Source organism: Perognathus longimembris, chromosome 2 (genome assembly GCF_023159225.1).
Source record: "Perognathus longimembris pacificus isolate PPM17 chromosome 2, ASM2315922v1, whole genome shotgun sequence".
Classification (NCBI taxonomy): Eukaryota; Metazoa; Chordata; class Mammalia; order Rodentia; family Heteromyidae; genus Perognathus; species Perognathus longimembris.
In genome coordinates, this window is record NC_063162.1 from 93,743,469 (window position 1) to 93,770,505 (window position 27,037).

The following is a 27,037-nucleotide window of genomic DNA, read 5'->3' on the forward strand; positions in this document are numbered from 1 at the left end:
ATATTCCCAGCCCTTGGGCCCTGTTCTTGCTATGCAGATGCTTTACCACTTGAGCCACATATCTAGTTCCTTCTCCGCCCCCCCCCCCACCTTATTTTTTGCTTTAGTTATTTTTTGCATAACCTTTCATGGTTTTTCTAGAACAGATCTCAGACTGCCATCCTCATACATATGTTCCCCACTGGTTTTACTGGTTGTTGTTGTTTTGTTTCAACTATCCCTTGAGTCACTGACAGCATTTGTTGTTGTTCATATACTGAATGGTTGCCATTCTTACTGAGATGAAACAGAATCTCAATGTTTTTATTCCCATTTTCATTTTACGACCAGAGATGTTAAGTGTTTCTTCATGTGTCTATTATCCATTTTTACTTCTTCTTAGAAGCCTCTATTTGGCTCCCTTGTTCATTTATTGTGTTATTATTTGCAGGAGAGGATGCTTCCTGGAGTTTCTTATATATTCTAGATATTAGGTCCTTGTTAGACATACTGTATAGTGGTGGATGGAAGTGTAAATTGCTACAAATATTACAGAGAAAGTTTGGAAATTCCTCAAAACGCTCAACATAGAACTACCCTATGATCCAGGGATCACCACTCTTGGGCATTATTCAAAAGATCACAAATCAAGATAAAGTAAAGCCACCTGCACAGCTGTGTTCATTGCTGTACTATTCACCATTGTCAAGTTATGGCAATAGTTCAAATGCTCTACAATGGATAAGTGAATCAAGAAAAATGTGTGTGTGTGTGTGTGTGTGTGTGTGTGTGTGTGTGTGTGCATGTGCTGTGGAATTTTACTCATCCACCAGAAGAATAACATGTCATTCATGAGGAAAGGGGTCAGTTTGGAAAAATTAATGCTAAGTGAAGTAATACAGGCCTAGAGAGACAAAAGGCACGTTTTCTCTCTATGCAGAGGAGGATTCCAATGATATAACTCCTTTCAACAATTTATAGTTTAACAAAACGAATACTTAAAAGCTACAGTATGTTTTATCAAAGTGAGAGTGAGAGTGAGGAGACATTGGTACTTCAAGCTTCTGTTTCTAAAACCAGAATAAGCTAGAATGTATATTTTACCATTTTACCATGGGATGAGAATGAACACATAGAGATAAAGAGTAATTCAAATATTTCTGAAGTCAACAAGGATGACCAGGAAATCTGTTTCTGCTGTTTACCTTTAGGTCATTCACCTAGGATGAACAAACCTTCACAAAACTACATGAGACTAGTGGCTACTTCTGGGTTTATATAAATATGCTGACCACTACAACCTAATCCCCAAAAAGGGAAATAATCATTTCAAACCCTGATACTTGACAAATATTCATCCTCCCACAAGTGATGAATATCCAATGGGCCACCCTTTATTATCTTCAAAAATTAACTTTGTTATTTATTGTCAACTGTAGAACTAAATATATAGTCATAATTAAATAGGAAGTCATATGAGCCAGTCTCACAAGCTCTGATTTAGGACACTGAGTAGGATCTGAGGAAAAGGTAGCTTATAAGCTGGCCACCACCACTTGCTGGGGACAGCTTTAGAAACACCTAAGAGGTGTTTCAAACAGAAAAAGAATGTAAAAAATCTCTCAGGTTAGAAATACTTCCAAGATTTCCAATCTAGGGCTGGGAATATGGCCTAGTGGCAAGAGTCACATGAAGCTCTCGGTTCGATTCCCCAGCACCACATATATGGAAAAAGGCCTGTGGCTCAGGTGGCAGAGTACTAGCCTTGAGCGAGAAGAAGCCAGGGACAGTGCTCAGGCCCTGCGTCCAAGGCCCAGGACTGGCCAAAAAAAAAAAAAAAAAAGATTTCCAATCTATTTCCTACATGTACTTTCTGGTATTTTGTTTGTTACCCGCAAAGTCCTCGCAGTCTCACAGATGCCATCAACAGCATCAGGAAACTTAATATGCAGACACATCAGTTGGATTAGTTACATGGGGCTCCTCCATCTCTAGTGAAGGCCTCATTCCTACTACAGGTGACAATCCAAAATAGACTAATGAAAAAGAAAGTCTATCACATTTCAAACAGATCTCTTTATCCAACTGTTACTGAAGTCTTTACCTCCTTAGTCTGACTTAAGAATACATGATAAAGTGCATACAACATACTTATCTCAGTCTACTAATATTTGGCTTTATATTAAATTGTTTTCTTTTAATTGGTCTATTGTCTTGAACAGGTAAATGTTCCCATTTGAAATATTATTTACACCATTTCTTGGCATAGACTCACTTTTCCAAAGGCATATCAAGGTTAACGTCTACTAGCTAGATATGTATTATTATAAAGTCCAAATTAGTGGTGATTGACAGTTTGACTTCAAAACAGTGCAGTTGATCTAAGCCCAAAGGCTGGGAGGTAATAATTTTTAGCAATACAAAGACTTTGTTCTAAAGTGGTATTTAGCATTTAAAGGTTACACTATTAAAAATGTTCCATTCAACATTATCTTCCCCTTCTATTGTACCCAGATATTCAGGCATATTCAAGACAAAGATTTAGATTAAAAGAACAAAAAGAGACCAGAAAATAACTGTGTGGCATAATGGTACTCTCTCTAGTGACTAATTTTCATAAAGGAGTAACAAACCAGGATAGATTTGCTTTGGGGTTTTGTTTTTTGTTTTTAATGTAAAGGTGATGTACAGAGTGGTTACAGTTAAACAAGAAAGGTAATGAGTACATTTCTTTTTTTTTTTTTTTTTGTCAGTCCTGGGGCTTGGATTCAGGGCCTGAGCACTGTCCCTGGCTTCTTTCTGCTCAAGGCTAGCACTTTGCCACTTGAGCCACAGCACCACTTCTGGCTGTTTTCTATATATGTGGTGCTGAGGAATCGAACCCAGGGCTTCATGTATACGAGACAAGTGCTCTTGCCACTAGGCCATATTCCCAGCCCTTGAGTACATTTCTTTTTTAACAGTATCACCTCCCTCCCTCATTTTCTCCCCTTTTTCTCCTTCTGGCCCCCCTCCCTCTCTTCCAAGTTGTAAAGTTCATTTCCAACATAGGGTCTAGTGAGTATCACTGGGACCAGGATATATTTGAAGCAAATGTCCTGGGGTCTAAGCATTGGCAAACCACCTTCTAAAAGAACATACTGGAGGTACCTTCCTAGGTGGCTTTAACTGATGGTTGTTCACAAGATAATCTGATCTTGGCTGGCAGAGAGAACCATTTCCATGAATCCTTCCACTGGTTCTTTACCTCTACAGTCAGGCTTCTTTCCAAACAGCTTGGCAGTGTCTATTCTATCAAGAAACTCAGTTCTTTGAGAAGGATAGGACTCAAATTCCAGTCCAGACAATTTTTAATCTGGATTAATTTACACTCATCACCTGGCTTGTCTCAAAGTTTCCATTTATTAATGTGGAATATATATATGTATATATATATATATATACATAAAATCATATCCATAGCCACTTGAGGCAGTCACAGTAACATGCACCTGTAATCCCAGCTACTCAGAAGGCAGAGGCAGGAGAATCACTTGGACTCAGGAATTGGAACCAACCTGGACAACATACTGAGACCCTGTCTCAAAGAAAAAAAAATAATAATATCAACTTGGCAGCTTGTAAGAGAGATAACATAGCAAAGCTCCCAAATGAGAGTCTAAGAACGGCTTGATAAATGGTAATTATTTATTCAAGAAATTTTTATCCAATATTATCATCAGAAACTGTAAGCCATAAGTTGAAAAGCAGAATTAAATTTTTGCATGATCTGAGCTATTTACTGTAACAATGCAAGTATCATAAAAGGAATGTTTCACACATTTACCATTAGCAGAAATATTTTCATGCAGCCTATATACCTTCATGCTAATATCTTGAGACCTGGAGGAACTCACTGTCATTTCCATCTGCAAGCCTAACTGCCATGTTTCTTCACCTTACATTTTTTATAGCAATAAAAGCTCAATCTTGCCAGGGACAAGTAGCCCATGCCTAAAATCTTAGCTACTCATGAGGCTAGGATCTAGAGAATCACAGTTTGAGCCCAGCCAGAAAAAAAAAAAAAAACTTTGCAAGATTCTGTCTCCAAAATAAGCAGCAAAAACCTGGACAGGAAACATGGCTTAAGTGTGAGTACACCTGCTGAGTAAGTCCCAAGCCTTGAGTTCAAATTTTAGTACCATGAGAAAAAGTCTTTAGAATAAGACAGTGTGCTGCTTTCTGGTTCAACATTTAGTAGTTGTGAAACCTTAGGAACATTATTAACTTATTTTATCTTCATCTACAAATTAAAATACTGCCTTCTAATGATATTGTAAGGGATTGGAAATGAATCTTCCTGTGTTCCTGGCACCTAGTTATTTCCCAGTAGATGGGAACAGTATTATCCAAAGTTCTTTCTGTTGTTTCTGTCAAATTATAAAGTGTTGCATGTGGATGCTTAATGGAGGAATCAGCAGATGGAGAAGATAGAGGCAACACAGCCATATGACTGGTATGTAGAAAGGAAAGAAAAGATAGGACGGGACTGAAAAGCTTTCAAAAAAAATGTGATTGAGAAATGCCAGAAGACATAAACCTGGAAAATCCAAAGAAATTCAAGAATCATAAAAATGAACAAATTGCTGAAAACTAAAGACTGAAAGTAAAAACACTGTGAACTTATCTACTCATATCTGTTGAAATATTCAGCAAAAATTAAAAAGAACAAAAGCTATTCCTCAATGAAAAAAGCTTGAGAATTAATTGGTTCCTCATGCCTATCCAAAAAGGAAAAAAACAAAAACACTCGACCTAGAAGACATCTAGGCTCATGACTATAATTCTAACTATGCTGGAAGCTGAGATCTGAGAATCCAGGTTTGAAGCCAGGCAGGTAGAAAAGTCCATGAGGTTCTTATCTTCAATTAACCAACTAAAAGCCAGACATGGAAGTGTGACTCAAATGGTAGAGCACCAGTTGTGAGCAAAAAAGCCAAGCAAGAAGCCTTAAGTTCAAATCCAGGTATCAACACGAATGTGTGTGTATGTGCACATGTACATACACACTGCATTTTGAAATCCAGTACGAATGACTAAAGAAGGAATATTGGGGCTCCACGAAGTAGAAAGAATTGGAGAAAGAGGAAGAATATGGAGAAATTTTGTCTCCTTTTGTGTTTTCCAACTTAGGTTTGATCGTTGAAGCAGAGATTATAAGGTCATACTATGTATTTTTCAAGATCCATGGGAAATATTTATGACAACCATAGTATAAAAGGGAAAAGGTATGCAAAGGGAGATTAAGCTGCTCCCCTTTTTTCAAACTGATAAAATGTCATTGCCAGGAAACTTGTTTAATGTAAAATACACACACACACACACGCACATATATATATATATATACACATAAAATCTATATAACTATCATATATAACAACTAGTGCAACCACTAGAAACTATATGAAGAGATACACTCAGGGGCTGGGAATACGGCCTAGTGGCAAGAGTGCTTGCCTCGTAAACATGAAGCCCTGGGTTCGATTCCCCAGCACCACATATAGAGAAAACGGCCAGAAGTGGTGCTGTGGCTCAAGTGGCATAGTGCTAGCCTTGAGCAAAAGGAAGCCAGGGGCAGTGCTCAGGCCCTGAGTCCAAGGCCCAGGACTGGCAAAAAAAAAAAGAGAGAGAGAGAGAGAGAGATACACTCAGGAATATCATAGACAAATCATAATGGAACTTTTAAAAATGGTTATGTAATCTATAGGAATATAGAAAAAAGGTTTATTCTGTCAAGGTTAGATAAAAAGTTGGTGATGGTTTACCTACAATTTTCATTCATTTAATGTATAGCCTAGTTTCTGCCTCCTTCTCCTTTGAATATTAATTATAAGTCTAATCATTGGACTCCATTAAAAACGGTTATAATCTTTCACTCAATGTTAATTTAAAAATAATAATATTTGGAGAGCTAGGAATGTGGCTTAGCGGTAGAGTGCTTGCCTAGCATGCACGAAGCCCTTGGTTCAATCCCTCAGCACCACATAAAACAGAAAATTCCAGAAGTGGCACGGTGGCTCAAGTGGTAGAGTGCTAGCCTTGAGCAAAAGGAAGCTAGGGACAGTGCTCAGGCCTTGAGTTCAAGCCGCTGGCAAAATAATAATAATAGTAATGGTAATAATATTTGCAACAGAGTGCTTGAACAAGAGGCCTTTTTGTTTTTCCAAAATAGCCTGGATCAAGTAAAATCACAAGAGATAAGGTACTTCAGTGGGACAGAATTCTCCTTCTCTCCCTCTCTCCCACACACATAGATCACAGCTTTGATTATATTACACTTGAGTATAGCTATCTGCTACATTGGTGTGAAGATTTATCTCTTAGAAGTAACCATGTATCTAATATTATCAATAATAATGTTGATATCTTTCATTTATTACATACCTATTACATACCAGACATCTTGTATAAACTATTAATAATCCTTAATGTAAGCCCTGCATGGCAAATGTTATCTAACAGTAACTTACTCTGTATGGGAAGGAGTTCTAGAAATTGTAGCACAGTAGTTTTTAAATTATCCTTCTGTAAGTGATATAAATTGAAGGATTGAGTTTACAGTCAGATTCAGCCACAGTGTCTTTGTTTCTCCTCACCTCCAGGAAATTCCTTAACATATTTCCATGTCAGGAGCAGTGTGGATCTGATCTGGGAGACCCCCAGGGTCTTTCACTGTGACAGGCAACCTTTTCTTTCAGAATGAGACAATTAAGATTTCATGCAGTTGTTCACTAAAGCAGAAGTGTTTGATAGGCCCTTCATTCCTCTGAATCTCTTTCCTTATGTATAAATATAACATCTAGAGTAACAGATCTCTAAGCCCTGTCCTTGCAAAGTATATTATAGCATAGTAGTCAGGGGATAACTTCAGAAACTTCAAGTTTAACTTCAGAAAAGTGAAAGAAGCATCTACCTTTCATACCTAACAGGCTAAAACAAAGCAAATGAAGACACAAGGGCTCTGCCAATGAGGATCCATAACATTTAAGAACAAAGTAGCTTCTACTTCATATAGATCATTTCTCCACAATATTTGTGGGATATAGCTTCAAAAGTATAGTCCTCATCCTAAAATCCAGATGAAATCCAGAATCATAAACAATCTCCTGTTGCCAACAAAACTAAAGCATGTATTTTAAACTGATCAGCAGACCAGTTGATATACAATAAAATATATCAGAAACAACATCCTTTGAAGCAACCAATATTTGTTGAGAACCTGCTAAGTAGCAGGAGCTATGCCTGTTTAAACCTGGTGGAGTTATAATATGTGACACTACCTACAGAATCAGGTATTGATGGAAAGTTCTCCTACTAAACACCATGCTGCTTTTCCTTGTTAAGTAACTTATCATCCTTTCTCAAACTTCTTTTCTTGGTAAAAGGGGCTCTCTGTTTCAGGAGACTATGGCTATTTGTAAGACTATGGTACTAACATGTTTACATTTCCTCAAAAAGAAAGTCTAACTGAAAGGGAGTACTTATCAATCATGTTTCAGCAGACTAATATCCAGTGGCAATGCCTGCTTTATTATCCTTTTTTTCCTTCCTTGTAAATTTAATAAACTTTATCTGAAAGGTCAGGAGTCTTTCCTGTATAGCAGACCAAAGGTATTTGTAGAGCATTTAATATTTAGCCAACCCTTTACAACCTCACTGTTTATTTTCCCCCTAGCAACCCTATGCTGTTCATTACTACCAGTCTTTTTAGAAATGGAGAAGCTGAGGCCCCAGTACAGATACAATTCATCAAGTGTAACTACCAAAGTTGTCTTAACATGTTTAGTCAAGTGAAGATGTTCATTGAGCTGAATATTTTTACCTTTAAAAAATTATCCTACAAGTGTAACTGACAAAGATGATTTAATGCCAGCAGGATTTTTTTCAAGGCTAGGATTAGCTGTGCAGTCCTATAAATCTGACTACTCAGAAGGCTGAGACCTGAGGACTGAAGTTTGAAGCCAGCCTGGGAAGAAAAGTCCTGGAGACTCTATCTCCAATTAACTAGCAAAATGCTGGGGTAAGGGCATGGCTCAAGAGGGAGAGCACCATTTGTAAGCAAGCAACACCGAGCAATCATAAGATCATGAGTTCAAGTCCCCAAACTATAAAAAAAAAGTTCAGATAGATTATACATCTAATATCATACAATAAAATTTCCTGTGTTTTTAATATAAAAGTAATTCTCCTTTCAGTCTCTTCAATATCTTTTTCACCTGTCTTCATTATCTGCTAAATTATGTATGAAATAAGCTACCAACTGGCTGTGAAGTTGTGGTTCAAGTGGTAGAGCGCTAGCCTTGAGCAACAGAAACTCAGACAGCACCCTGGCTTTGCGTTCAAGCCCCAGGACTGGCACCAAAAAGAAAACGGAAAAAAGCTATCAGCTTATTATTATGAATTGCAAAATAAATAAATTACCTAAGCAATGAGAAAACTTCAGATTCAAAATAATGGGAAAAGTCACCCCTCAACTACTGTATGACTTCTCCAATTCAAGAGCAATGTGTTTCTGAAGAAAGATCATAAGTCCTAGTTGCCTGAGGACTTCAAAGCCATGCTCTCTGACTTCAGAGGCCCCTTGCTGTGTGACAGGTTTTTAATATACCTTCATTGAATCTCAGTCAAATCAGAACTACTGCTTTGAATCTTTTCTTTCTCCAAGACCCATTTTCACCTCAACAAAACTACCTCCATTTTCAGAGATTAAATGTAACCAGACTGATCTTCATCAAACCCCTTCTGGCTCCTCTAGATTTCTCTGTTAAAGAAGAGCTGCCTACCTCCTTGTTGAGGAAAGCCTTGTCCCATATTTTTCCACTGTGTCACTGGGCCTCCAGCTCTTGCAGCCCTTTTTCCTATTCTTACTAAGGAGCTTAAATGGCCTCTACTCTAAAATAAACTTTCACCTACCCTGTTGTTGCCCTGAACTATCATCCCTTCTCTTGCTACCCATTTCTTGAGTTATCAGTATTTACCTTTTCATAAATTACTCTTCACCCAATGATGTAAAAAAAGAACTAAAGACTAGTTTTTGCTCTCAATCATCTATCTTTGTGCTATATATAAAGACATCTTTGTTTATTCAGGAAATAGTTTTGGAGCACATACTTTTGCTTGGTGGTAGAAATAATTACTTATAGTTAAGGACACTGATTCTATAAAAAAAAAGAAATATGTAAAGACTTACAAATATAGAGATATACTATGAAGTCAATGAGAAGGTAAAATGATAGATGATAGCAAGGGAAGACCAACCACAGTAGTATGGTAGTCAGGGAGGCTTTGCTAAAGTGGGGATTTTAAAAAGCTATCCATTTGTTCATGCTAAGAACAACACAGTGACCGACCCTTCAGAATAAAGCAATCAGACCCACAAAGACTCAGGTCAACAAAGTGCTTAACGCACTAGAGTAACAATTGAGTTCAACTCAGCAAACAGGATATAAATGAAGGAACAAGGTCATGCAAAGAGACCATTGAGTGATAGGATTCTAGTGCCAATTTTTAATAGAAAATCCAATAATGTCAGCAGAAAACATTAGTTAGAACTAGCACCAATATTTTCCAAAGAGAAGTCCAATACAGAAGTCTAGAGAACCCTGACAAGTTAAACAGAGTGTATAATATCCAGACAGATACAACTGAGAGATCTTATCAAGTAGCATCAGGGAATTCTGGGAGTGGATAACAAAGCTTCAGTTATTGGATTGCAGGTTCAGTCCTAATCACGGAATCTTGTCTTAAAGGAACAAAGGCAGGATGTGAATCTCAGGCACTGGGAACAAAATGAAGACTTTAGAATAGAAAAATACTCAGAAACCCATTTAGCAAAACAGGGGTATCTTCTGGGGCCTGAGCTGTCATTCTGAGCTTTTGAGTGGTAGTGAGGGAACACAAAGCATCTTCAGACTATTTGAAACACATTTTTAAAAAGATTGAATCATCTGGGTGCTGGTAGCTTGTGCCTGTAATATTAGCTATTCAGGAGGCTGATATCTGAGGATCGTGATTCCAAGCCAGCCTGAGCAGAAAAGACTGTGAGATATTTATCTACAGAATGAAAGACCCTCAACTAATAGCCAAATCAAACTTAGGTTCAGACTGTGTAGCCCAGGCTGTTTACCCAGCATTAATTACACCACCTAGCAGTGCTATAGACTGTTCCAGTCTGAAACAGGACACCAATGACCACAACTAAATACATGACCTACTTTTGTGGTTGCCTGTGTCCTTATGCTTTAAAAATTGCCAGTAAGCAACCACTTTAGATCTGTTTGCCACTTCTCTGGTGATGAAACCCCCTTCACTTTTACTAGTGAGTCATCACCACCAAAATTACTTAAGTGCTTGGTGTATACATATACATCTACACACACACACACACACACACACACATAAACACAGACACAAACACACTGCATGGTATATTAGACATACCAAAAATATGGTCAATACCAAACACTGAGTTTTCTTGGGCTAGAGAAGGAAGACACATCCTGAGAAATCTCCTGACTTACCCTCTACCTAGGCAGCTTACTTCCTTAGATATTTACACAAGGGCACACACATCCTGAATACTAACACTTCTCATTCCAAGGACAAATACATAAAAATAGGAAGTAGAGCCCTTCTTCCATTCATTTAGAAAGAATTAGCTGCTATTGCCATACAGGCTTCAACCCAGGCACCCATCTGGTGTTCAGCATTTCGATCACCACCTGATTTGGCATAGGCTTGCTGCCTGCTCCCCACTTTATTTCTTCCCTTCCTGAGTCTCCCTCTCCCCACTTGAGTAAAGCTCAGGCTGGCTCCACCTAGACTTTAAATAAAACCACTCCCATGTTGCCATGACAATAATCACCATCAGACAACACTCTTTGTAGGAGCTGTGGGGCTCCTCTTTTCCGGGGAAGCAAAATAATCATTAAAAGTAATAATGAATGATTGCATTAACACAAATCAATTTAGAGCATATAATGCAGGAGACTGAGCTGCTTATAGTCCATGTACCACTTACTGACAGTTACAGAAAACATTCACAAATGTCCAGTAGGCCCAGGGTGTATGCAATTCAGTGGCAGGATCCTTGTCTAGCACAAGTGAGGGCCTGTGTTTGATCCTCAGCACTGTCAAAGAAGAAAAAGGAGGAGGAGGAGGAGGAAGAGAAAGAAATGGGTTTAGGAAAGGTGATTGGAGTGCAAGAATATGTACTAAAACCTAGAGTTCTGATGAAACTATGTACCTGAGGGGAGGATGCTACAAAATACCACCTCGTGACCAAGAAATTCAAGGAAGAAGTGTCATTTACAGAAATCCAATAAAAAGAATCAACATAAAACAAGACATATATCTGTAAAAGAGCAAAATTTCATGTCTGTCACAGATGTGGGTGTGTAAGTGAAGTATCTACTATCTCCTTTGTGCAAGAACCTTCTAAAGAACAGCAATAAGTACGTAGCTGGCCCTGGGCCAGAGAGTAATGGTGAAAATCTGAACTCTCACGGAAAAGTAATTCATGTGGAGGATAGATTTCTTTGCCCTTGGGTGCAGGGGAAGAAGACAAAAATTTTACAAATTAAAAGGAAAGAAACAATAAATAGAGACAGTTACAAGTAAGCGGATTGAAAAGAGCCAATTATAACATCTAGAAATGAGTGTTAAAGCATGTTGAGAATAAACCAAGCCCATGCAATGAGTGGTAAAAGTGGAGAATCATCCAGATGCTTCCAGGCAGACAGAGTGACACCATTTGCACTGCAGAAGAGGGAAACCTTCCGGAAATATCACCCTAATCCTAGCAAGGAGACAACACTGGAACTCCAGCCCAGCGAGCACCGGTAGTTCTCTCCTTTAATCCTATCTACTTGGGAAGCTGCAAATAGGAAGATTAAAATTTGAAGCCAGACCAGGCAGAAGAGTTCACAAGACCCCTTCTTAACCCATAGCTGGATACAGTGGGCACACCCCTGTCTACATGGGAGGCTGGGATTGGAAGGGTTTCTGTTCAGGGTCAACCCAGGCCAGAAAGTCCATGGAACTCCGTCTCCACCAAAGGAAAGCTAGATTCAGTCGGTGCGCACGTGAGGTTCCAGAGACATAGGGAAACTTACCGTAGACTGATAGCAGCTCAGGCACATGCCCAGTGAGAAACAAAACCCACTTGTAAATAACGAATGACAAATAGGGCCAAAGGTAGGGCTTATAGGTATGGCACTAGCCTAGCAAGCTCAAGGCCCAGAGTTCAAATTCCAGGGCCACCAAAAAGAAACAAGTCCTCTCTACAGTTCCAGTGTCCTTATGCTAATAGATGCCCAGCGGGTGGAGGGTTCTGGTATACAATATCTTCTAACAGCTTCTTCTACCTAGTGAATACACAAACATCCTTGGAAGAGAAGCTGAGAGGACAGAGGGACAAATGGCCTTCCAGTGTATGGTAGATGAAGAAAGCATTACCTCATTTCCCTTTTGCATTAGGCACTGAGCTTACTAATGTACAGCTTTGGATCTGCTTCTTTCTTAGCCTTTTCAAAAGATAGAAAATGAACGTTGCATTTCTGTGCCTATACCATTGACGAGAACTTTGATTCTAAATAAAACTTCCATAATTTATACTTACCCAACATCCCAGAACTGTGAGATTAGCTAGCATAAACTGGTCCCCGGGGCACCACTTTTGCATTGCTAACTTCCTCCATTTGAGTTGAATAAATCTTTTCAGGGTGATTGCCTAACCTAAAGTTTCCTCTAGAGTAACTTGCAAAAGGGAAATGGCCACAAAAATCACAACCTCAGAGTTCATGAAAATCTTCCAAAACTGTGAACTTGTCTTGGTCTGTGGTTCTTCTGAACTGTGGCATTGCTAAGTGATGAGATGTGACTGGATGTACGATTGTTGTTCCCAAAGTACGATTGTACTTTGAGGATTCGTTTTCAACTTTAATCTTTGTTGGAATACAGATGCCAGAATAAATATTATGTTACCTCATTCATGGCTGCTGGTTTATTCTAGCTCTGAACATGTAGTTAGTCAACAATGGGGAGCAATTTTGCCAAATTTCAGTAATATGTACTATTCACAATTGTACTCATAACCTGACATACTGAATTGAAGCCCCCTTCACAATAAATTTTTTCAAAACAAAAATTATAAATATTACCATGAGAATATTAATTATATTAATTAAAGAATATTAATTACTATTAACTGTTAGTAAATGTTATTGTTAATTATTATTAAACATAAATTGCATTACATAAACAATATTAATTATAAGTATTGTCATAAGAACATTAATTTCAGTTTTATTTCTAAAAGTAATTTTATGGCAAAAGAAATCTCCCTTTAAATTCATTCCTTAATTTAGTACTCATAGATAAATCATTTTAGGCCTTTTTCATTGTACTGGGGATTGAACTCAGGGCCTTTTTCTTGTAAGAAAGGGTCTGTACCACTTAAGTCACACCTCCAGCCCCTTTTGCGTTGGTAATTTTCAAGGTCAGGCTTACTTTATGCCAGGAAGAGCCTAGAGGAGATCCTTCTGTTTGTGATTTCTTCTTCTTCTTCTTCTTCTTCTTCTTCTTCTTCTTCTTCTTCTTCTTCTTCTTCTTCTTCTTCTTCTTCTTCTTCTTCTTCTTCTCCTTTTCCTTCTCCTTCTCCTTCTCCTTCTCCTTCTCCTTCCCCTTCCCCTTCCTCTTCTTCCCCTTCCTTTTCCCTTTCCCCTTCCCCTTCCCCTCCTTCTCTATCTCCTTCTCCTTCTCCTTCTCCTTCTTCTTTTGCCAGTCCTGGGGCTTGAACTCAGGGCCTGAGCACTGTCATTGTCTTCCTTTTGTTCAAGACTAGCACTCTACCACTTGAGCCACAGCACCACTTCCAGTTTTTTCTGTTTATGTGGTATTGAGGAATCAAACCCAGTGGCTTCGTGCATGCTAGGCAAGCACTTTACTGCTAAGCCATGCTCCCAGCCCATTTGTGATTTCTTGGGGATGACAAATGCACACCATGCACCCATCCTCTATGCTTTCCCCATAGCTAGGATAACAACTGTGTGCCACTGTGCCAGCCACTGGGTTGAGATGGAGTCTCATGAACTTCTATGCCCAGGCTAGACTCAAACCACAATACCCAAACTCTTTTTCCTAAGTAGGTAGGATTACAGGTTTAAGCTGTCACCTCCTGCTCATTTAGGCATTTGTACCCATTTTCCCCACAGTACAGTAATAGTGACCTGCTTAATTGACCATAAGGGACAATATGACAGAGGAAAAGTTTATGACAAGAGGGTGACACATAGGCTTAAAGGAAAGCCTATAACCATGGCAACTGTTTGCCATAAAGAAAGTGCAGAAAAACTGTTTGGTGTAAACCAACTGAACAACTCATGCGGGGATAGGGAGAGGGGGAGGGCGGAATAAGGGAGGAGGTAACAAACAGTACAAGAAATGTATCCAATGCCTAACGTGTGAAACTGTAACCTCTCTGTACATCAGTTTGACAATAAATAAGAAAAAAATTATAAAAAAAAGAAAGTGCAGAGCATGAATGACCAATCACACATTGAGATCATGTCTAAACTATAAGTTTTACTTATTCATTTATTCATTTTTGTTGGTCCTGCGTCTTGAACTCTGGGCCTGTGCACTGTCTCTGAGCTCCTTTTGCTCAAGGCTAACGTGAGCCACAGAGCCATTTCTAGCTTTTTCTGTGATTAATTAGAGATAAGAGTCACACAGACTCTCTTGCCTGGGCTGGCTTCAAACCTCAGTCCTCAATCTCAGCCTCCTGAGTAGCTAGGATTATAGGCGTGAGCCACCGGTTTCTGGCGTAAACTATAGGATTTAAAACAATTAAAGATATCAGCTGCTATATGCTTTCACAAATCTTTGACAAATTTTGCAGATTATCTGCTTCATTTTCTTTGCTTGTCTTCTAGAAGTAGTAGTTCATCCCAGTTTTCTAAACTAATCTGAGCTGTAAATGATACACATTGTGCACCTACCACATAAAAGCATTTTGAAAGCACTCAGAGAAAGTACTTCCATTCAAAAACAGTGTAAGTTAGTATGAGCCAGGTCTGTAAAATGAATCAGATGAAATTATTTAAGACGTAAATAAGATGCCTATGTATTCATTTAAACTTTAAAAATCATATTTCCTTAATACTCAAGAAACAAAAATCATCTAGTGCTCATTCTAGTATTTGAGAAAAAGTCACCTTTACAATTCCATATGGAAATCTATTTAAAGAATATCTCATTTCGTGCTCTAGGTCTAGCAGACATTATCTCCATCAGACCAAAATGAAGCCTCAGAAAATTCATGCGAAAATCATGAAATGTTTGGACATTTACAGTAATGAATTGGTAGAATTGCTTGTACTAACAAAGCCTTTTATCTGACAACCTGGCATAAAATGAGGATAATAGAAAACTGGTTTAACCATAATGAAGGTTCACTTCTAAAATTACATCATAAATACTTTCTGGATTTAAATTCATTCTCACCCAGTTTGCAGAACCCCAAAGCCTCTACAAATCTTTTCCCTACAAATGCTACTAAGTAAACACAGGAAAGCTTAGTCTTTAAATGATGACAAGGTCTTAGCGAGATCAGGAAGAAAGAAATGTGGCACATTTCTTCTGTATTTGCTTTCTGGGTTGACCTACAGCCTAGGCCTATGGGAATAAAGTTAATATGAAGTGAGTCATATGGGAAGCAGAGGCAAACAGAAGGCTTTTGAGAGCACAGAACGTGCTATTCTCTCATTGGTACTCCATGTCAAGGATAAAATATGAGAAGTAGGCAACGCAAAAATCAATTTGTGGAAAAAATAAGTGGTTATCCTTTTTAAATTAATTTTAAGTGATACTTAAAAACATTTAAGTTGTATGTAATAATGAAGTGTCTTGGTGATAGATGTATGCATTACAGAATCAGATTTACCATACCCATAATAAAGACATTAAAAATTCTTTCTTCCAGCTCTTTGAGACACGTAGCATACAAACACAATCTACACCCAGCTGTGTAATAGTAGCATACAAGAATTCCTTTATCTAGCTGCAAATAAATATCCAATTATCAAATTAATACACATTTGAGAAAAAAATTCTAAGCAATTTTTAAACCCCCAAATCACTCAAACTTGGAGTGTGTGTGTATGTGTCTGTGTCTGTGTCTGTGTCTGTGTCTGTCTGTCTGTCTGTCTGTCCTAGGGCTTAATTTCAGGGCCTGAGCACTGTGCCTGAGTTTTTCACTCAAGGCTGGCACTCTACCACTTGAGCTACAGCTCCACTTCTGGCTTTTTGATAGTTTATTGGAGATAAAGAGTCTGTGATCCTTAGATCTATTTCCTGAGTAGGTAGGATGACAGGCAGGAGCCACAAGCAGCCCACCAAACTTAGAGTTTTTTAATTAATTATTTATCTTGAGAATCAATAAGATAGACTCAACTGATATCAAAGACAGATTAGCACAATCACTGAAGTATAAATTTGGGATTGTAGCAAAACTGATTTGATATTTCAAGTTTACTTAATTTATATCAACAACAAACATTTGAGGCTGATCTGGGAACTGTAACTCAGTGGTAGAGCACTTGCATAAGGTCCTGGGTTTAATCTTTGGCACCATCAATGAGAAATAAAAAGAGGTCTTAGAAAGTTACTTATTACTATTAAGTAATAATGCACCTAAGTTTAGAAAAGTATAAGCACAATAGCACTTTTTCCTCATGAGAGGGCTTAATAGTAAAATGCAATTTCTTTTTTGGTTCCTTTTTTTTTCAACATGTTATCTCCAAGTAACCCAGGCTAGCCTTTGGCACACAATCCCTCCTGCCTGCTATTCTCAAGTGCTGGAATTACAGGTATACACCACCACAGATTGTTACATGAAATATGATTTCTGCTGTAAATTCAAAATATCAAAATTTATGCCATTTTGCTGGTTAAAGAAAACTTAAAGTTGTGAAGTGTTACATGATACATTATGGCATACCCTGTGTTATATTTATCCAATGGTATTAATATGTAATGGGCCTATCATTTCCATATTATACTGGAATTTATTTACCCCTTATTCTTATAAAACATGCCCAACTTTTCAGTATTTTTGGGTCTGAGAAGAAGAAAGAAAACTCCAGCCATAACCATCGATCAGTTGACATGATAGAAAAATAACATAATAGCTTGGAAAGAAGAAGGGAAAAAAATTTTCTGTCATGCGCTTGCACATGCATGTGCATGCATGCACGCGCGTGTGTGTATGTGTCTAGAGATACTTTATAGAAATAGAGTCAATGAAGAGCTATCTCACAAGGCACAGTTGGGCTTTGCAAAAGGTGACCTGAATGCATATGGAGGAGTGACAGCTTCAAGCAGCTCTGCTTGTTCAGTGCCCCACCCTACTTAGTGTGTTTATCATTTAACAATACTGACTCCAGGAACAGAATCCAACTGCTAAGGACACGTTGCCTTAGATTGCATGAGTCTCCTTTAAAGATGTAAGAGAACTCAAGAGGAACCTTGGTTCCAGCCTATGGACCTCATTTAGTAGCATATGGCTACTGAATGAGATATTTATTCACTGAGATTATTTCAAATTTTCAAAAGAATGATGCTTATGTCTCCTGTATAAATACTTGCCTTCCAAAAGATTAGTGTTTACAGGAAATTCACTTAATCATTTCGGATACTCACATTTCAAAATGCTTTTCCTTCTTTCTTCTTTATAAAGGGAGCCTTCATCATGATTGAAAGGATTTCAGAATGTAGGTTTTTCATCAGGGCAAACAACAGACCTGAACCTAGGTCTTCTCCCAGTTTAGGACAGGTATAAAATGTATGATAGCCAGGAAGATGTAGTGAATTATGCTAAACAAGTGTGAAGAGCCAGATGCCAGATTCCCAAGCTGGAGACTCTCTAAAAATCTCATGAGAACAAAAATCTTTAATCTGGGATCTGTGGATCCCACAAAGAGATCCTTGGATTGAATTCAATTATCTAATTGTAAAATTACGTGTGTGCATTTTCCTGCAATGTCAGGATATTTTATCACAACTCTGTCATTTATGCTTCAAGTAATGATATTTTTGAGAATGAAAAGTGAATTCTTTATTATATCCAGTAATGAGCTTAGAAATAGGCTTCCATGATCCAGCAGGGAGATACAGACCCCTTACTAATGATGGCAAATGGTAACATATGACTGCATCAGCTTTGGATTTTCACTAGTTCAGGCCCAAGCATCACTGACGAAGTGTCATTTAAGGTGTCTGATTTTTATATGACCAGGTCTGTGACCAGCTATCTACTAAAAGGATTAGTTGCATTTCATACTGGTTGTTTTGTCTGACTGATTCACAGGTCCCAAGCCTGGTGTACACATTCTTTCTCCACACCTAATGTGTTTTTAAAATATCCCTTTTTTCTCATCATCTTAAATGGATTGTGATGACCAAAACAATGCCAACCCTTCAGTTTCATCTTGGCACTCTACGCCAAGAAACACATTAGCATAAAATCACATATAAATATGTCAATGACTGGTTCTCAGCCTTTCTCCCACATGAGCTTCTCAAACATCAGCCCGAAGGACCTCAGTTTACCAGAGGAATAAATCCTTTACTTGCCACAGAGGAAGAACAAATACTAGAACTGATGCTGTTAGTTAACACATATAGAATTGAAGAGTTTCATAATGTTTTAAAAATATTAGAAAAAATTGAATGTGCTTTAAGGAAACACAAAAGAAGCTTATACTTTGGGCCAAATATTAGTCCTGTAATTTTAAAACATATGCCTAGAATTAGGATTTTTATTGGGAAAAGTATAGAATTATTTTTGCAACACTTAAAATGACTACTACAATCAAGTGAATACTAAAAAGCTTTTAATTTTATATTTGAGAAAGCTGCTACAATACTTAGAAAATTTTTGCTAATTATGTTTGCCACACTGCTCTATTTAAGACCCATTCGATATCCTCATAGTAAAATATAAATATAGATGAAAATAATCAAGGGTTTTAAAGGAAAGGAAGGAAGGAAGGAAGGAAGGAAGGAAGGAAGGAAGGAAGGAAGGAAGGAAGGAAGGGAGGAAGGAAGGAAGGAAGGAAGGAAGGAAGGAAAGAAAGAAGGGAAGGAAGGAAGAGAGGAAGGAAAGAAGAAATAGCAAGGAGATAGCTATCTGAAAGATAAAATGAGAGGTCTCAGAAGAAAAAGACACATTTATCTTGGACCCAAAGTAGTGAGAGGTTTCACTGAGGTTTCAATCTTCCAGATTATGATATTCTGTTATGGAAGTCCTAACAAACTAACATACCAAGTATTTTCTTATTCCTTAATTCATTCCAAACTCAACTATATACATCATCCCATTTTATAGACAGGTAAAGTGAAGCTTTAGAAAGTAAATGACAGTTCTAATGTCATCCAGTGCACAGGAATCAGGATGATGACTATAATCTAGTAACTAAGTGCCACTCGATGGCCATTTTCCACAAACAATGGATGAGAAAACCCCTGGACTTTGATCTAAGATCTGTCCTAAATAATGGGACCTTCAGAAAGTCATTAATTATCTTCATTTTTTCCTGTCTGCAAAATGAGAGAGTTGAATTTGGTATAAACCAACTGTACAACTCGGCAGGGGGGGGGAGGGAAAGAGGAAGAGGGAGGTGGAAAATGAAGGAGGAGGTAACAAGATGAACAAGAAATGTACCCCCTGCCTTAGATATGAAACTGCAACCACTCTGTACTTCATTTTGACAATAAAGAAAAAAATTTTAAGAATGAGAGAGTTGAGGGGCTGGGAATATGGCCTAATGGCAAGAGTGCTTGCCTCATATATATGAAGCCCTGGGTTCGATTCCCCAGCACCACATATATAGAAAATGGCCAGAAGTGGCACTGTGGCTCAAGTGGCAGAGTGCTAACCTTGAGCAAAAAGAAACCAGGGACAGTGCTCAGGCCCTGAGTTCAAGGCCCAGGACTGGCAAAAAATAAAAAATAAAATTAAAAAATGAGAGGGTTGAGTTGAATATTCTAAGGGCTAAATATTGTCATTTTAAGAATTTAACTCAAATCATTCCTTTCAAATTCTTTAAAAAAATCTTTTAGAACTGTAAGAATTGTTTTAGAAGTGGAAGAAAATTCAATTGTTTTGAGACTCATTATTTAGCTCAGAAAATTCAAGTTTCTCATTGTAAAATTATTTTGAAATATAATCATCTTACCTCACTTTAAAAGGTTATTTTTAAACTGAGTACTAATGGTTCACATTAACTACTCAGAAGGCTGAGATGCTGTGGATCAAAGCTAGCCCAAGCATCCTCCAGACTCTATTTCCAACTAACCAGCAAAAAGCCAGACTAGAGGCCTGGCTCAAGTGGTAAGGTGACAGCAGTGAGTGAAAAGGCCAGAAAGAGCACAAGGCCTTGTATCCAAGCCCTGCACTAACACACACACACACACACACACACACACACACACACACACACACAATTTTTATTATGCTTGAATCTCATTGGCTAGTTATCTGTTTTTAAAAATTTCTCACTTTTGAAAAGTTGCATATATCCTGGTGCCAGTGGCTCAAGCCTGTAATCCTAGCTGCTTATGAGCTCTACTACAAATGATTTATTCCCAAGGATGTCTTAAGCAAAACAAATATTTTTTTTTCTATTGAGTTCCTTGCCTTGATTGGCAATAAATGTAAGCAAACTTGTATTTTGTAAACTACAAAGAAAAATGCTGAATATTTTGTAGAGTTTGTATTTAACATACTTAAGGTGAAAATTAAGTTTTAAATAAATCTTTAATATTTTATCTGAAAAAATTGGGACCCCAGTACAAGTTTTTTTTGTTTGTTTTTAAGCATATATAGCCAGGCACTGGTGGCTCATACCTGTAATCCTAGCTACTTAGGAGGCTGAGATCTGCAGATCTTGACTCAAAGCCAGCCTGGACAGGAAAGACTGTGAGAATCCTATCTCCAATTAACCACAAGAAAACTGGAACTGGTTCTGTTTCTTAAAGTGATAGAGCTCAAGCCTTGAGCAAAAAGAGCTTAGGAACAGTACCCAGGGGGAGTTCAAGCCCTACAAGTGACCAAAAAAAAAAAGCATATAGTTTCATGACCAATACACAAGATTGAATTTTCTAGCAGAAAAAATTGACTTCCAGTTTTAAAGTTCTGTATGTAATTGGATAATCGTGAGTAACTATTTCTAGGTCTAAGAACTGAGATAAGTGGTTTTCTGCATGCTCAGTAAGAAACTCACATTAAGGAAGTATCAGCTAGGAATGTGGCTTAGTGGTAGAGTGCTTGCCTAGCATACATGAAGCCTTGGGTTTGATTCCATAGCACCACATGAATGGAAAAAGCTGGAAGTGGCTATGTGGCTCAAGTGGTAGAGTGCTAGCCTTGAGCAAAAAGAAGCCAGGGACAGTGCTCAGGCCCTGATTTCAAGCCCCAGGACTGGCAAAAAAAAAAAAAAACAAGTATGAAAGAAAGACAATATCTGTGAAATACCTTTAAGTTCTTTGAAGAGACGTTGATGCATATATACTCATCAACAAGTGAATTATTACAAAACTCACAGTTTTTAACAATTAATAATTTTTGAAGTAGACTAGAGATACTTGATTTATATTTTGTATGCCTCTCATGAATATACTCCCTTCCGCTCCCCGACCAAGAGAAAAGATGTGTGTCATGGAAAAGAATTTGTATGACAGGTTATATGACCACACAAAGTTAGAATTGTGAATGAACTTGGGTGTGTTTTCAGCTAAATCAAGGCAACCTGCCCAAGGGGGAGTTAAAAAAAATCTATAAATCACAAACACTAGCCAATCACATAAAGACCAATCATCTTACTGGCAAATCAAAAGTCCCCATTTAAACCTTACCTGGATTTGGCCCTATGCCCATTTTTCGTAACTGCCTTCTTAACAATGTACTTTCATAAGTGGCTTTAAATTAAACGCACTCACACAGACACACACGTGTGTGCATACTCAAAAACAGACACTTTATAACAGTTTTTAAAGAAGGATCTCTTTAGCCCAAGAAAGACAATTGCTTGGGAAAAGGAAAGTTTTGCTTCCGAGTTAGCAACCTGTAGAAACAGGATTAGTGGGTGGGATTGAGGTGTGCTCCCAGGCATAAATAGAAGGCTCAGAGCTGTGCTGGCACACTCCGAAGCTCGACCTCCTCCTGGCTGGCTCACACAAGGCAGGTGGGTGGGGCAATCCAGGTAAGGCTCCTGACAATAGCTTTGGAATGCCACTCTGAACAGCGAGATTTGGCCTCTGATTTCTTAGCTAAGTTGCAGGCCATCACCAGAAAGAGAATCTAAGTTTCACAGGGCAATCAAGTAGGGTTTAATGGAATCTCCATTAGAGATTATAGGGGGAATAATGGCATCTCCAGCAGAGGTTCATTGTGGCCTTTCTTCTGCTAGAGCTGGCCGTGTTATATTCTTTTTTTTTTTTCTCAAATTTTTATTATCAAACTGATGTACAGAGAGGTTACAGTATCATACGTTGGGCATTGGATACATTTCTTGTACTGTTTGTTGCCTTGTCCCTCATGCCCCCCTCCCTCCCGCCTTTCCCTCCTCCCCCCTGGTGTTCAGTTCACTTACACCAAACAGTTTTGCAAGTATTGCTTTTGTAGTTATTTCTCTTTTTTTACCCTGTGTCTCTCGAATTTGGTATTCCCTTTGAATTTCCTACTTCCAATACCAGTAAGGCCGTGTTATATTCTTGCACAGGTTCAAAGTGATACTTTCTCTCTTAGGGAACCAGAGGTTCAAGAGTGAGTCAATTCTAGCAGTTTTCAAGCCAGAGACTCGGAATATTCCATATCAATCACCGTCTAAGTCCTTGCTTCTCTTCCACAGGCTAAAGCAAAGACCTCAGCCCCCCTCCTCTGTGAAACTTGCACTCACATTGTCCCAGAAGAATATATTCCTGTAAACCAGGAAATTGTTTCCTTTTCTCTACTGGCATGTCTTGTGTTTTCAGTCTTTAAACTCCTGGTCTAGACTGTTAGAGAAGAGCCAGTTATTTTCCTGAGAATAGTAAGAACAAATCACCCCTTGCAAGATCATTTCTTGTTGAGGATAAGAAGACAGGATAGAGCAAGTAGTAAAAAGTGCTAGAGTCAGAATGTCCGTGTGTATGTGTGTGTGTGTGTGTGTGTGTGTGTGTGTCTGTGTGCAAATTACCATGTTAGTATTGGATTTTAATGAGTATGTGCAGGATGTTTGCAAAGCAGTCTCTTTGTCCCATGAAAACTCAGCAGAGTCAATCTCAGAACGTCACCCCACAGCAGGATGTTTGTACAGCAAGAGTTCTATTAGCCTTCCTTATAGCCTCCTGCCATAAAACACATGTGCTTTCTATCAATAGTTCCAATGTGTAATCTACAGGGCCACAGCAAGGGGCTCCAATACTCATTTGTGCAGAAAGAGTCATCACTGGACTAAAAAAAGTACCTTATTATCAATTTCCTATTCTTTTTTTCAAATATATGTAGATACTTCCATAAGTAAAACAGATGTTTGATCATAAATGCAAAGTCATATCTTTCTAAACTGATATTTCAGAGCATAAAAGTTCTTGGGTTTTTTTAATAATAGAAAGATGTCTTCACACTAAGAGAGATGAGTATGGCTGGATTGTAGTATACTTGAGGTGTTCTAGATGAACTTTAGAAGATAAAAATTGTTAGTGGCCACCTCTTTTGAATATAGAAAGTGAGGAGATTATATTCCAGAATTTTGCTTATACCTTTTTTTAGTATTTAGCATAAGAAATGCTTTAATATTTATTTTTCTTCCTTCCTGGCCTGATGACCAGGATCTTATGTCTTTCTGAGTAAGGAGTTTTGCGGCTATACACTTAGTTGATTAAGTTAATACAAATAATTACTTGGATTTCATAACATAGCAATTTTTTGATTGGTCATGGCGCTTGAACTCAGGGCCTGGTCACTGTCCCTGAGTTCTTTTGCTGAAGGCTAGTGCTCTGCCACTTCCACAGCACCACTTCTGGTTTTCTGGTGATTAACTGGAGATAAGAATCTCAAGGACTTTCCTACTGAGGCTGGCTTGAACAGCAATCCTCAGATTGCTAGGATAACAGGTGTAAGCCACCAGCTTACACCTGGGTCTGGGTGCTGTCCCTGAGCTTCTTTTACTCAGGGCAAATGCTCTACCACTTGAGCCACAGTGCCCCTTCCTGCTTTTTTTTTTTCTCAGTAGTTTATTGGAGATAAGAGTCTCACGAAGTTTCTTGGGCTGGCTTTGAGCCATAGTCCTCAAATCTCAGCCTCCTTGGTAGCTAGGATTACAAATTTAAGCCACTGTCTCCTAGCTTGATGTGGCTTAGTCAATTCAGAGTTAATACAGATCTGAAGGAAATGTGACACTAGGGAGAGACAGTTGGGTGGGTGAAAAGGACAAGACTGGCAGGCTCTAAATGACAGAATGAAAAAATCATTGAATGCATTTACATTCTTTGATAGTAATGTCCCATTTTAACTGAAGGTTAAAGAAGTGTGAAGGCTTAGGGTAATTGTTTCAGGGTAAGAAGTCAGGAGCCAGCACTACCAAATGGCAAGATCAGGAAGTCTTGGTTCTGGATCCATTTCATAAATATTTTTAGCTGGGTGCCCATGTAATCCTAGCTATTTAGATGACTGAGATGTGAGGATGAAAGTCAGTCTGGATAAGAGAAATCTTGAGATTCTTGTCTACAATTAACCACTAAAAAGTTGGAAGTGGTGCCTAAAGTGGTAGAGCATCAGCCTTGAGTTGAAGCCTCAATAGCAACACACAATTTTTTCTCTCTATAATGAGGCTTTAGGTAAGTGGGAAGAGATATCTCTAAGATACCTGCCAGTACTTTACTTTTAAAATATAAATTTGAAGAATCAATTCTCTTATCTATGCATATATCTAATTAGTAATCTATTTCCTTGAAATATCTCTACATTTATTCATTTCTATTGTGGATATGTATCTATCTGCTGATAGATAAGAGAACAGACTGTTATCTATAATATAGGGAAATTCCATTAAAGGGAGGGGGTTTTTCTCTCCAATCTTGGGACCTATCTCTGTAGCACCTCAGTTCTTGTCGTTCCACCACTGAGCTAAGACCTCAAATCTTGAGGAGTACTGATTCCTTTTTTCTTGTTTTCCACATAGTCTTACCATGGAGAAAATTTCAGTGTCAGCATTCTTACTCCTTTTGGCTTTCTCCTACACTTTGGCCAAAGAAACCACTGTCAAACCTGGAGCTAAAAAGGACACCAAGGACTCTCGACCCAAACTGCCCCAGACCCTCTCCAGAGGTAGGTAGGACTCAGCTTTCTAATAGGTTTCCAACTGCTTCTTAGGTGAGAAAGATTTCTTTCTTTTTTTTTTTTTTTTTTGGGCCAGTCCTGGGCCTTGGACTCAGGGCCTGAGCACTGTCCCTGGCTTCTTCCCGCTCAAGGCTAGCACTCTGCCACTTGAGCCACAGCGCTGCTTCTGGCCGTTTTCTGTATATGTGGTGCTGGGGAATCGAACCTAGGGCCTCATGTATCCGAGGCAGGCGCTCTTGCCACTAGGCTATATCCCCAGCCCCGAGAAAGATTTCTTAACTCATGGTGCTGAAATATAATGAATAAACATATTTTAGGATGTGTCCTTTCTCAGTTTATTTTAGTTTATAATTATCTCTACATTCTCCTGAGGCTCTTCTTTTAGTATTAAGTGTATATTTACCTTTACCATTGCTTTTCAACCAGCTTTGGCATGAAATCATAGTGTTAATTAAATATGTTGGCTTTTTTTTTAGGTTGGGGTGATCAACTTATCTGGACTCAGACATATGAAGAAGCTTTATACAAAGCCAAGACAAGGTAAGTAAGAAGGGTTACACAGAGCTCTCTCACGCTTGCAAGAACGCCATCTAGTGATAGCTAGACATACATGAAATTCTACCCACTGATATTCACAGGCTCTCTGTCTCTTTCAGCAACAAACCCTTGATGATCATTCATCACTTGGACGAATGCCCACACAGTCAAGGTAATTTATTTATTGCCAGTCCTGGGGCTTGAACTCAGGACCTGAATACTGTCCCTGGCTTCTTTTTGCTCAGGCTAGCACTCTGCCACTTGAGCCACAGCGCCACTTCTAGCTGTTTTCTGTATATGTGGTGCTGGGGAATCGAACCCAGGGCTTCATGTATACGAGGCAAGCACTCTTGCCACTAGGCTATATCCCCAGCCCAAGGTAATTTATTTTAAATATGATTTCCTTTATAGGTTTTTAGGTAGTGTCAGAGTTTCGATCAATCATCTTTGTGTCCTTAGATCTTAGCAAGAGTTGAATAAGCAAGATGATTTTAAGCAGGGCTAAGTTTTAATATGATACTAATTATTTGGGGGGGGTGGCAGGGAGGAATGGAGGGTGATCCTGGGGCTCAAACTCAGGGTCTGGGTTTTTTTTTTGTTCAAGGCTAGCACTCTACCACTTGAGCCACAGCTCTACTTCCAGCTTTCTTGGTAGTCAATTGGAAATAAGAATCTCATGGGCTTTCCTGCCCAGACTAGCTTGGAACTTCAATCTTCAGATCTCAGCCTCCTATGTAGCTAGGATTATAGGCACGAGCCACCAGCCCACGCTTAGTATATAATACAATTTATCTGACAGTTTTTTAAAGACAAAATTAAAGTGATGAGTGGTTTGCAGGGTTTCAGAATTGGGGTGAGGTAAATTGGGAAGGAGTTGAGAAGTGGGTATTATTTTTCAAAGAGCAACATGGATCCTTGTGATGATGGAACTCTCCTGGGAGACCTATAGCTCTTAAAGCCCTTGATTCACTTGTTTCTCTCCAAAGTACAGATTCTCATCTGAAATTATTATATATTTCATTGTGACTTCTTTATGACCTGTCTCCCATAGAACACTGAATTCTATGGAAATAGCGCTCACTTTTCTTAATTCATTGCACT

The 27,037-nt window shown here is 38.5% G+C and overlaps 1 protein-coding gene across 2 annotated transcripts in view; it reads left to right on the forward strand.

Annotated features, from left to right (window-relative positions):
- Positions 1 to 1,220: 1,220 nt before the first annotated feature.
- The window catches only part of Agr2 (anterior gradient 2, protein disulphide isomerase family member), a 33,530-nt gene continuing 7,713 nt past the window's right edge, over positions 1,221 to 27,037 (forward strand). The window contains exons 1-4 of one of the 2 annotated variants that reach the window (XM_048337830.1): positions 1,221 to 1,295; positions 25,242 to 25,387; positions 25,876 to 25,939; positions 26,056 to 26,108. In XM_048337830.1, the coding sequence (XP_048193787.1) occupies positions 25,249 to 25,387; positions 25,876 to 25,939; positions 26,056 to 26,108 (256 nt within the window). In that variant the 5' untranslated portion in view covers positions 1,221 to 1,295; positions 25,242 to 25,248. Of the gene's footprint in view, positions 1,296 to 22,229; positions 22,281 to 25,241; positions 25,388 to 25,875; positions 25,940 to 26,055; positions 26,109 to 27,037 lie in introns of those variants that run through there. The other variant, XM_048337831.1, reaches the window with a different exon arrangement.